The sequence below is a fragment of the Amblyomma americanum genome, chromosome 9 (genome assembly GCF_052857255.1).
Source record: "Amblyomma americanum isolate KBUSLIRL-KWMA chromosome 9, ASM5285725v1, whole genome shotgun sequence".
Lineage (NCBI taxonomy): Eukaryota > Metazoa > Arthropoda > Arachnida > Ixodida > Ixodidae > Amblyomma > Amblyomma americanum.
Window position 1 is genome coordinate 20,259,268 of NC_135505.1, and position 12,198 is coordinate 20,271,465.

The window sequence follows — 12,198 nt, forward strand, 5'->3', positions numbered from 1 at the left end:
TCCGTTGCTCACCTCCTAGGCCATCAACAATGAAGTACCCTAATGGTAGCTTCCATCTCCCATTGATTGCCACCAGCATAGCAACAAAGGAGTCTTTAGCAATGGGGAAGCTGTCATCGTTCACTTCAGTGCCCATGTCCACATGCCCATGAAACCTCTTACCGTCCCATTCGACATGTCGCCTAATCGCCATTTCGTCTACAACCAAGTTGCAGAGTGTGGAATGGCCCAGCTTTGAATTTTCTTCCACTTTCATTTCAAGTGCAGCCAATGCTTCTTTTGAAAAACCAGGAGAGCCATCAATGTGCTCAAGCCATTTTGATAATGTCTTGGGATGAGGCAAACATGTGTCAAAAACAGCCCTGACATAGTTGTATGCCCTGGGGGAATAAAAATGCAAAGTTAAAGCAAAAGCTCTTAACTCTGGAGAGTAGGCCATTGAATGTGGTTTGCCTGTTTTTTCCACGATGTGACGCATCAATAAGTTTTCTTTGGAGCCTGCAAGGCTTTGGAGTGCAGCAATGTTTTCCTCAATCAGAATTTTGTTTTTTGATAGATCATCAATCACACTTGAAAGGCGAGCAACCTTGCGTTGAAGACGGCGCTGCGCTTGCTGCAGTCTTTTTATTTTCTTTTTGGTGAAGACATGGATGGCAGCATAGCGCTTCACCTGATGACGCAGGAACGCCTTTTCGGGGGTATCCTTTTTTCCTGAAGGCTGGCAATAATAGCACATACAAATATCAAAAATTTTCTCATTGCACTTTATTGATATGATGAAGACATGATTGCATGTATCACCCCAAGTTTGAGTATACACAGGCAAAAAAGTAACGGTGAGCAATTTTTTTTTACCACAAAAACCAGAGCTCATGCAAAAATATGGTGGGAATTCAATGGTGGTTGTGTCATAAGCACCACTTGGCTTATGAAAGCAAGCATTTGAGCCTAAAGTGCTTCTCATAGAAATCCTGCTAGGAAAGGTGATGGACATATTAAAATGCTAGAGCAATAATGACTTGCAAAGTAACGTTTCTCAGAACTTCAAAATAATTTTTCATAAGTTTACATCTGATAAATGCTTTTCATAATCAAGCTAAACACACAAAGCTGTACGGTAGGCAGAATAGGGCTGGACGGAATGAGCTTCCAGTTATTTATACTTGATATAGTTTTTGCAGCCGGCATGCCATCAGTAATTAGAAAGTACTCCCTGTCGCCTCAGTGTCGCCCTTCAAAAACTTGTAATAGTATGAGCACTCACAGCCTTCCAAGTTAGTTCAATAGTCTAAATCTGATTTTTGTGTTCAGTGGTCACATAGCTCCAGTGCTTTATTTTGAGATAATTTCAAGTTTGGTCCTGGAACAAACGCACATTCCATCACATTTGTATTTAACGAAATGTGCATCATAAGCGATTGTGGCACATTGCCGAAGGCCGGAGGCATGGAACAAAAAGTATGGGGAAGAAAAACTGCCACATTTTTTCTCTGCATTATTTTGAACACCCAGGCTTCAAGAATAACTGTAAAGCCTCATTTTTGTTTAGGTTTGAAAACGATATATATTTTTTCTGACAAAGCTATCTATGAATTGTGAAGTGCAACCTCACAGAACCTCCTTCACTTTCCGTTAATACAGAAAACTTCAAAATCAAGAATGCATTTGATTGCAACATTCAACTGAAAATTTTCAAAGCATAATGTTCCTGAAGTAGTTAATGATACATTTTATGTACTAAACAGGGATTACAGGGGTCCCACTTTCTTCCAACTGTTGCTTTGAGTGAATACAAGTAATGTCTAGTAGCCGTCTCACCATGACTGCAACCCTCCTGGCTTGCAGAGACGGTCTTGCAGTGGCTTGTGCATTTCCAGTGCCTTGTCTTAGGCCGGCCACCTGCATGGACACGAACACACAGCTGTTGTGAGGACACACAAAAGCAAGTCAACTTGACCTTTCTGCTCAGAATGCTACCAAAAAAAAACAAGTGCATGAAGCTGCAGACCACAGCCTTAAAAGAGAACAAGAAAAATAATCAAAATTTAATCCATTACTTAGGGAATAGAAAGGTTGCAAAATTGGGTTGCGCTCATTGGCCAACTGGCACAGGCAAATAGTGCAGCATATTTTTTGCATAATGCAGAAGTGTAAATGAATATAACTCACTGCAGCTTCGCGATCACTCTGGTTGCGGTCGAAGGGCAGCTGCCTGTGGCTAGGCTTCTTTCGCATCGGAGGGGACACAGGAATTGGCATTTCCTCTTCGGCAGATATGGTTCCTGAAGAATCTGTTTCCCACTCCATCAGGACCTCCACCTCTTGTTCCTTCAGTTCTTCTGCTGCCATCTCCTCTGGTGAAACACTGTGTTGCTCTGCAAGCGGCGGAGCAGTAGTTGTGCCTTGCGAGTCGCTTTGTGAGGGACCAGCAATTTCAGCAGCACTGCCGGCATCACACAGATGCTGCACCTGCAGCCATAATTAAGGGCAACAGAATCAAAGAATTTAGAACTGAACTGTGAGTGCTGACATGCATGTTGGTCTCTATCTATTTACACCTTATAAAACACATTTGCGAAATCACAAAAAAAAATTGGCCAAGCAACTGTAAGTTTGGATGGATTCGCCACATAAAAGTGCCGTCTTAAGCATTTCTACGCTGGTATTTTTGCCTATTTTTTGACTGTGCAATGTTTCTAAGGTACTTGTTTCATCACGAGATAGCATGCAGTACAATTTACTAGCTTTAAAGTAACTGGAAGTGGAAAATAAGTGCAGTTGCAAGCAATGCAAGAGCATGGTGAGTGCTACGCAAAGTGTAATTGTAAAATGGTCCGAAATATGCTCCCTTGTGCATGTGTGTTACACTAATAAAATTTCATTAATTGTTAGAGTCCTCAAAGAAATTTGCTGCATTGATTAAACATCTGCAATGCCCTCAGAAGAGGCCAATCTTGATCTCACTCTCACTAAACGAATTTGCACAGGTTTACATACTGATTCATTTGAGGGCTGTAGGCTTGTTTGTATAATATCCTTTTCATGCGGAACTTCTTGTTCACTTGCCGTTGCTGCAGCTGCTGTCGATGGTTCTCCTGTGTGTGTCTGCACAGAAGAAAATAGGCACGTAATAAGACAACACGCTTACTATTATGGAATAATTAAACATGGTTTGATGCGTGCTTCAGAAGTGGCATTACACAGTGTGGCAGTATCTTAAATCAGAATTTAGAGCAATTTTTAGAACTGAAAATTTTCTTTTTGGAGAATTTGAGCTGAGGTGCGCCGAGCTTTGAGCGCTAATATTTCTAATCTGGAGCACTTCGGGGCAATCGAACATTGGCATGGAAGCATTCTGGCATGTGTAGGTTAGTTTCCAAATCTCTTTGATTGGAAAAAAATGCTGGGAAATTACAAGTATGATGTACAATCAGGGTCAAAAGTCTCTGGACCACATGTGAATGAAACGAAGCCGATAGCCCCACTATTATTCGGCAGCTGGAGACCAGGGAAAATTTTTTTCTTTCATCTCTACAAGTGCGACCTCCACAGCCGCCGACTAATAGTATATAAGCTATCGGCTTCGTTTGAGTAACACGTGGTCCAGACTCTTGACCTCAACTGTACATGACCGCCACACGTCGCTTGTGAATTGTACCCGGAAATTCACAGCAAGTGGATTGATCATGCTTGATAGAGACACCAGCAGGCCGTATTTTATTCATGTCAATGCCTCCCACTTCTGTTTTGATTAGGGTACACTGCGAGCATCACGCATATTGCAACCACAGGGCGATCAGTGTTGTGCGTTCAGGCCTAAGGTATCCCACAATGAGAAAGTCTGCTGTCAGCCAGACATGAGATATGTGTACCTACATATGTTGCCATTTCTGCGTCTGTGGCATTTCAATTTTTTTCACAATGCAGTCTTTGGTCAACGGCAACCAGTGTCATCCTTTTGCGGAAGATTGCGCCATCGTTGCATGCGAGTGCAATGGCGAGGGCAGTCGGTTTTCGTGCACAAAAAACACCACAATATTTAAGTTTTAGTATATCCCTCTATAATCAATCAATTTAATTAAGGGCCAACGCGCTTTGGCAGGCAACAATATTAGCATGAACAAGTCGTTTTAGGAAACTCCTACACAGCGCTAATTATTGCCTGTGAATCACTACTGTTAACTCTGCTCTTGGCACAGCGTATCTTGTAATGATCAATAATGATTGAATGGAATGTTTAAATGACTAAATAAAATAATTGAATACATAAGGCAATTAATTTCACCAATTACTCTGAGTATGTGATGAGATTGGTGAATTACTAATATTTCCTTTAGAACTGAATGAACAATAAAAATAACAATTAAATCATTTGATTGATAATTATTGAATATAACTATTAGCTGTAAATTCATAAAATTAACAATGAAATGTTATGTAATTGTTAATTAGTGTTTGATTCGTAATTAATCAATTTTACCATCAATGCACAATTACATTACTATATCAGAGGAGGCAACGGAAGGAGAATTCAATGCACCTTTAATTTTTTTCATATGGTAGTGCTCAATATGTCTTAAGGAATCGCTGATCAGTGCGTGCGCGGCAGGCTATAACTAATGCGACTGACGAAAACGTCCGAACTTTTTTTTGCATTTGCTTCCCCTAAACTGCGCCCCTTTATTGGCCTTCGCGCAAAAAAGCGACAGCGATCGATGCCCGCGCAAGAGCGCGCGCAGCTCGTCCGAATCGATACGCGAGTGCCTGGTGCTATGCATGTTTGCTGTAACTGAATTTTGTGTCCCGGATGTTCGCACCCTCTGAGACTCGGCGCAATGGCCATATAATATCAATCGCAGCGCATCTTTATTCGTATTAAACGAGTGTTCGAACCGTTATCAGTGGGCCCGACTGTAAAGATATGTTTGCGAGTACGCATGTAAGGTCTACAAACAGATGCCATCATACTTACGTAGGCTAGGTCTAATCGACAGCCATATCTCAGGGAAAATAAGAAGCGAGATAACACTGATAGCGAGAAGCGGCGTGTGTGTGGGCACGTGTGTGTGGCGGATGGGGGGGGGGGTGGGGGGGGGGGGGGGGGGATAGCGCGCAGACCGGCATACTCGCAGACCTCATAAACGCTGCCAGCAGCTTTGGGAGGCGAGGGTTCGGCTTGTTTCAAAGCTCGCCTCGTTCGCAAACGCACGCGCGCGCACACACACACACAACATGAAAAAAAAAAAAATACGAGGCAGCGAATAGGACTGACTTTGCCTGCCAAAAGGCCGCCCGTTGAAGAGATAGCATATCGCTTTTCGTGATGAAAACGAACAGTGGGGCTAAGCCGCAAGGGGTTGAGTACGTCGCAGCCCTGACTCGCGTAGGTTTATTAGCCCGGTTGGCCTTCGAATTTATCGGATATAGACAAAAAGCGACGATGATCTGCGGGAACGACGCCACTAAAGGAGCTGTTCCGCAACAGTACAGGAAACTATACGTTTGTTTGAGGCTTAATTTCATCGACATGTGGAGATTCAGTGAAGTTGCCGACAGGCATGCAGGCATTAAGGAGGGAGGCGTACGCTGCTCACGCATGTTCAGTGTAGTAAAATGATTATGATAGGTAAAGCTGGTTTCACACCGATATTACACAGTATATTATAGCCAGGTCTTCGCCCTAGCGCTGCAGGATAAAAAGAGACGTGCTGACAGCATGGATCCGAGATTCCCAGCAGACTGAGTACTTTGTTCTTCACAAAATAAAAAGAAATTCGAAAGGTCGAGAGCGCGGAGCCAACGAGAGAGAGACGGTTTGATGCTGTCTCGCCGCGCAGGTGTGAGGCATAAAAAGTTAGCGGCGCGGATGCGCGATATATATCGAGGCATCTCGTGTGTCCGACCCACGGCGGTGTCGGCGCGTACGTCCTCTTCTCGTCCTCTACAACACCATGCATGCATATGTCCTTAGAAAACCAGAGTGTCTTCAACTAGCGTATTCATGCATAGACAGAGCGGATTGATAATTAATGCTGTATAGATTTTAAGCTGAGCGCTACAATTGGGAATGACAGCTCGTTAAATTGTTTTGTCATGGCATAACCAACGTACGGCGGTCGGCAAACCTCGTCCCGGCTGGTGTCATATATGGTACTATACCGCGCATAGTTCTGAACTTGCTGTATACAACGCCACGAAATTGCGCATATGTGCATTGCAGTCGTGCTTATTATAGAAGCATTCACTCTCACTTAAATATTAGGGTGACTAAGCACGCAAAGATGTCGTCATATCAGTCACCTATTCGCTCCTATAAACACTGCTGTTAATTAATTGGCATGCACGCATATGCTACTTACAGCTGAAGCAAGAGAAAGCGATGGCACGGCGCTTGCAGTCAGTCGGCGAAGGTTCCCTGTCGCAGCCTTGAAGTCCTCTGCACGAAAATGCAGGGAGCAAACAACGCTCCATTTTGTCGGCAACCAATTGTCCGAACGTTGCAGTGCGTCAGTCCACCGTTTTCTGGCGGCAGGGTCATTCGGAAACCTGTCGCGAAATATTGAAAAAAGAAATGTTACCCATTCATGCCCGTTGGGCTCTTGCCATGCAGAACCACAGCGCATATGTTCACCGCAGCACTATGAAATATTCACTCACCGGTGGAACGAAACCTCCGAAGAAACTATTTCTGTGCGGCTCCTGCACCCGGGCACGCAGCACTTCATGATGCGGTGCCCGCCTGAGCCCGTCAAAAATGTTTCGGTTTCAGTTTCTCCGCGCTGGTGCGCGCATGCGCGCGCGCTGATAAAAATCACCGCACGCCACCACGTGATATGGTCACGGGGGGACCGACTCCCTTCTTTTTGTATGCTTTTTGCTTTTTATGACTGGCTTCAAGGTTCTCTCCGGACGCTCCCTCCTCAGTTTTTTTTCCTCCATGCATGCATGCGTGAGACTTTCTGGCATCTTTACTGAGGCAATGGACGAATGATGATTACTCAAAACGTAGACAAATGACAAAACCATTACATCCTTGAAGTAATATAACCGTCGCCGCCTTGCTCTTGCTCAACAGGTTATTTGTAGCGCCAAGCCGCCCGTAGATGCCCTTCCCTAGCGGCATAAGGCATGAACTAGAACGTGCGCGCTGGAGCAGTGCGAAGTGTGCGAAGTCTGTAGTTCCGTAGATGCTTTCGGTACAGTGTTCTAGAAGGTTGTAGTGGCATAATTTAGCAAAACTTGGTGCTGGGCTAGTTGGTTAAGCATTTCGTTTGAAACAGGTCAGCGCTAAAAAAGAGACAAACACGGCGAGAGAACGACGACACAAGGGATGAGCGCTTCAGGGAAAGTATTTAAAGCCTTGTCACATCGTATCATGCACACAGCCAGGGGCGTCAACATTACTTTCCCTGAAGCGAAAAATAAAACCAGTTGTTAGTAGCGCTCATCCCTTGTGTCGTCGTTCTCTCGCCGTGTTTGTCTCTTTTTTTAGCGCTGACCTGTTTCAAACGAAATTGTAGTGGCAAGAGCGAAGCGGGTTTCGGCGGGAGGAGCTGAAGCAAAAAAAAAAGCGGTCTGCCGCTCGGGGCGCTGCCGTCGAATACTGGAGGAGAAAAGCGAGCCGTCTGCTTCGCCGCGTCGCTGTATTGAGCGGGTTTGAGCGTTGCCGTTGGAAAAAAATTGCGATTTCGGCTGCTTGGAGTAGTTGGGGTAAGAACAGCAGATAAGAATATCCTTGGTGGACGCAAAAATGTACAAAAAGACAACAAAACTCGGAGAGCGCCCGTCAGGCATGTGGCCCCGCTCCATTAAAAGCCACCTGCGAACACGCACGCTGAACGAGACACCCTGAGGAAAAATTGCTGGCCAAAGGCACAGAAAGTGAAAAAGCGTATGGGACAGAGAAAGTGCAGTAAAAAACTCGGCGGCCAACGAATGCAAAAGTTAACAAACAAAAGTGAGGGGTAGCAGAGGGGCGAAGGGGAAGAAGATGGGCGGAATGAAGCGGGGGAGGGGTTCCTAAATCACATAGGAACAGCGAGAAAGCGGCGGTAGAACAAGAAAGAAAGGGTGTGAAGAAGAGGAAAATGAATGAACCGAGAAGTGGAAAAGGGACAAGAGAATGAGGCGTGAAGAGGAATGCAGCAGGGAGATATCCCGCACTTCAGTGCTTTTGCCCCTCGAATTTTTTATCAGCTTTCAAATTGTAGTGAGCTCGTCTTGTTTGTACAATCTTTTTTTTCTAGCCTTCCCCATTCCTCCTGCTTCGCTACTTGGAAATAAATGCTCCGCTGAAAGCCAGCACTCGTCAGTGTGTCCGTGTTGTGTCTCTCCCGTGCTGTCTTCTCATCGCTGGAACAAGGCGTGTTTTGCATCGGGTGTTCTGTGGAATAGTGGGCTTCTCCTTGTTCTTTATTCGGCCACGCTAGTGCTTTGTAATAAACTCAGGCACATTTTCAACCAAAAACTAATTTTAAAACCCAACGTTGCGGAGCCAGCTGGGCTCCTTCTTCAGGGGTGAATGGGGGCAGTAGATATAATGCATGGATGTTAGCAGCAGGAGGCCGAAAAAAGAAAAGCGGTGATGCGAATGAAGCGAGCAGGGTGGGGGTTACGGCTGCGATTCACATTACGGTGTGTAGAACAATGGTACGTTGTCGGATTGACGCGGTCAATGGCGACTTGTCTCCTTTGAGCTGCAGAGCGAATTAAGCTCCCTGCGCATATACTGCGGGCAGGTTTCCTTTTGTGCGCGCGATGTCCCAGCAATGTTCCAGGATTCTGGGAATAGCCGTTTTTGAGAATTTTTTTTTTTTGGTTCAGAAGATGGCACGCACGTACGAGGTTTCGTCAAAGTTGATTCTGTGGTTTGAGTCTTCGGAATGTCCGGGTACACAGGACTGCGCTCTCTTGCGAAGTTGCGGACGTCGTTTTTATGTTGCCGAATTCTTTCTTTCAGTTTTTTTTTTAAGATTCGATTATTTAATGTTGCTGTAAATATAAATGTCTTTGTAATCTTTTATTGCGGAAAGGTATTCTGTTTTCATGATTTATTTTCTCGTGCTTCTTCAAGTTTTGCAGTGAGCACATTGCTTTCACGTCTGAATATATGTAGGCATTCCTTTGCGTTTGGTGTGCAGTTCTGATGCACAGAAAGCAGCAATTGCATAGATTTGCAAAATCGTCGTGTCTGATCGAGAAGCGTCTTAGTTGTACATTTTCACTAAATTCATTTTCGTCTTTCTCAACTAGCTGCAATCAACTTGTTCAGTGCTGTGATGCCATGCAACTATATTACATCCGGCTATTAATTGTTCTTGTTCCGCCACTGTAAAAAAAACCAGGCTCAGTACGCATGTGAATTTATATTGCATAGAAACAAATAAAGGAAGAATATGGACTAATTAATATTGCGATGTGTTGTTGTCATAACGAGTGCCGTGAAGTGAAACCGTCGAGGTCATCTCCGGACCCATAGCAATTACTATCCCATTTCTTCGGGAACACATTCAGCCTGACCTTCCTGAAAATAAGAAAAATGAAACCTTGGAAGAACAGAGGTAAGCAGTTGGCCTTTTTTCCCGAAATTAAACGCGCTTGCAACTCCCTGATTTCCTTCTAAAAGCCTCAGTCATTTCTTTTGTGCCTTTACATCAGCAGCCAAGCGGTGATGCATAAAAAAAGGGGTTACTTACGCGATAATGCCACAACAAACAGCGCACTCGCTTCTGCACTAGGAGTCTACGCCAGCGCCACACCACGGCAACCGCTTCTAAAGCCTCACGGGGAGCGCTCCGCTTTTGCCACTACACCACTACACCTTCTGGAACACTGGAGATCAGTGTGGAGATCAGTGTGAGAAACAAACAGGTCAACCGAGCGTCCTCAACGGCCAAAAAGTTAACAAAATTTGGCGCACGCAGTCACATAGGACCATAGAGTTCCTTACTATGAACTAGAGGGAAAGCTGGCGGCGCTGCACCTGAACGTCCATGGGCGCGCAAAGCATCATGGGGCGATGAGCTACTTGATGCGGGACTGTAGGTTTTTTTTTTTTTTTGTTCAGGAACAAATAGCGGCATTACTGATCGAGATTCCCTATTCCGTATCCACGGCGCACTCCCCGCGCAGACGACTTCGGCGTAAAAGTAGTGCGCAAAAGCCATAGTAGCTGAAACGCAACAGCACACGACGCCAATAAAAGGTTTTTGTTTTCCGAAATGCTGTGGAAAAACCATTTAAAATGCTGAAGCGACAACTTTTTTCTCAAAAACATATTTCTTTTAAAAATGTTCCTGTTAAGCACGAAATATTGACGCCAGCGCTCGGGAAGACGAACGCGCCGTTCAAGAAGAGAACGAAGTGTTGAGGAAGCGCTCTCGTCCAGGGCTACGCCGACTCTCGGTAGCTTAATGCCGTTGCTGACTCTACGCCAACGCCAACGTGACAATATTGGCTTTTGTGGTCTGCAACGCTTGGCCAATAGGAGAGCAAGCCATCGCTTATTTTGAGCAAAATTTGCATTTACATGCTTTTCTGCTCGTTTGTAGCGATCTATAGACAGGATATTGAATGATAGGACATTCTTGTTTATCGAACAACGGTTGTATTTTTCATTATTTTTTGGCCAAAAGTTGTAGTTCTGCAGTTGCTAGCTCTCCGCCCCATGGTGCTTAATTAGAGCGCCCATGGTGGTCTCGAGGAAGCTTCATGCAAACTCCCATAGGCGGGGCGCCAGCTTTCCCTCTAGTTAATAGTAAGAAACTCTATGCATAGGACCTCACCAAGTGTGCAGGTCTCTAGTTAAGTAGGTCTTATTTCTGCCCGCCGTAGAGCGCGGGCGGCGCTGTCAGAAGACCTATAAATTGGAGAAAAAAATGTATGAGAGCCTGTAGAGATACAGCGGGCTCAACATCTGCCACAACTACGGGCCGACCTTGCGAGCGGGACGAAGACAGCCGCGGAGCACCGTCCACACCCTGGAGGCCCTGGATCTACCGGATGACGTGTCAAGGGTTCTATCGTTAGGACCAAAGTTTGCTGTGGAGCCCAAGCCGTCAGCTGCACAGCTACTTGCGATGGTACGCCAAGTATCGCAGCGTGCAACGCAACTGGAACACGACCGCTGCATTTCAGAAGGAGTCGACGTCTTGCAGTGCTCAAAGCCAGGATCTTCCAAGCTACCCCTCAAGCGCGTCGAGTCCTTCATCAAGGAACAGGACCTGGTCGTGCTGCCTGCTGACAAAGAAGGTGGCTTTGCGATTCTATCCCGTGAACTTTACAAGTCCAAGGCTGACGAAGCCGTGTCTTCTGTATTTAACTGCCGCAACAAAGTAATGATGTCAAAAGTAAAAGCTAAAGCGAAAAAGCTATGCAACAAATTAAACCTTACCAAGCTGGCTAAAGAAATAGGCGATGCACGAAAAGATTTTTTAGACGTGTTTTTCAGTGCAAAAACCCATAAACCGGAAAAATCATTCAGGGTGATCATCTCTGAAACTGGCACATGGCAAAAAACGGTTTCAATGTACTTACAAAGCAAACTTAACCTTTTACCGCTTGACGACCCCTTTATGGTTAAGAAATCTGACGAAATTTTAGACTTTGTTCGGTCGCGCACTGATAACAGCATGGTTGCATTTTCAGTGGATGTTAAGGATCTATGTTACTCGCTGCCGAACGACAAGGTGCTGTGCTGTGTAGAGGAGTGCATAGATGAGTTCGGGTGTGTTGCTTTCCAGAATGCGGCGGGTGTGTCGGCGAGCAGTTTTTTAGAAATTTTAGCTATTTACTGGCAGTCAACGTTCATTAACTGGGAAGGAACACCCTACCTTCAGAAAGAAGGGATATGCATCGGGTCGTGCATAGCGCCAATTCTGAGTAATCTGTTTTTAACAAAACTTGACAAGGCTGTTTCCAGCCACCTTGACAGCTTGGACGTAATCAAGGTCTTTAGATTTGTTGATTACTTTTTTATTCTTGTTAAGTGTGACCAAGGCTCACTTGAGTCAAAGGCTCATAGCATTTTAACTACCATGACAGAACATTTTAAACCGCTTGTTTTAACATGCGAATTGCCCATCGATAACTCCATTAGATTTTTAGATATTAACTTCACCTTTCACGCTCATCACATATGCTGGGCCTACCAGCCGCGAAGCAACAAGCCGATGCTGCCATATCACTCCGCTCATTCAA

The 12,198-nt window shown here is 45.1% G+C and overlaps 1 protein-coding gene across 1 annotated transcript; it reads right to left on the bottom strand.

Moving 5' to 3' along the window:
- Positions 1-1,691: 1,691 nt before the first annotated feature.
- On the bottom strand, positions 1,692-6,939 carry LOC144104041 (uncharacterized). The gene is made up of 5 exons (XM_077636824.1): positions 6,658-6,939; positions 6,360-6,546; positions 2,998-3,105; positions 2,170-2,469; positions 1,692-1,899 (listed from the first exon to the last, which is right to left on the bottom strand). Exons 1-5 carry the CDS (start codon positions 6,723-6,725, stop codon positions 1,738-1,740), a joined length of 825 nt encoding a protein of 274 aa, XP_077492950.1. The 5' UTR covers positions 6,726-6,939; the 3' UTR covers positions 1,692-1,737.
- Positions 6,940-12,198: the final 5,259 nt, after the last annotated feature.

Bases quoted from the DNA above. Each gene is read 5' to 3' on its own strand.
- LOC144104041 (XM_077636824.1), bottom strand. From the start codon at position 6,725: ATGAAGTGCTGCGTGCCCGGGTGCAGGAGCCGCACAGAAATAGTTTCT. The intron at 6,547-6,657 runs GTGAGTGAATAT...ATTTCGCGACAG, and splicing joins TCGGAGGTTTCGTTCCACCG to GTTTCCGAATGACCCTGCCG. The intron at 3,106-6,359 runs GTAAGTAGCATA...TCTTCTGTGCAG, and splicing joins CGCTTTCTCTTGCTTCAGCT to ACACACACAGGAGAACCATC.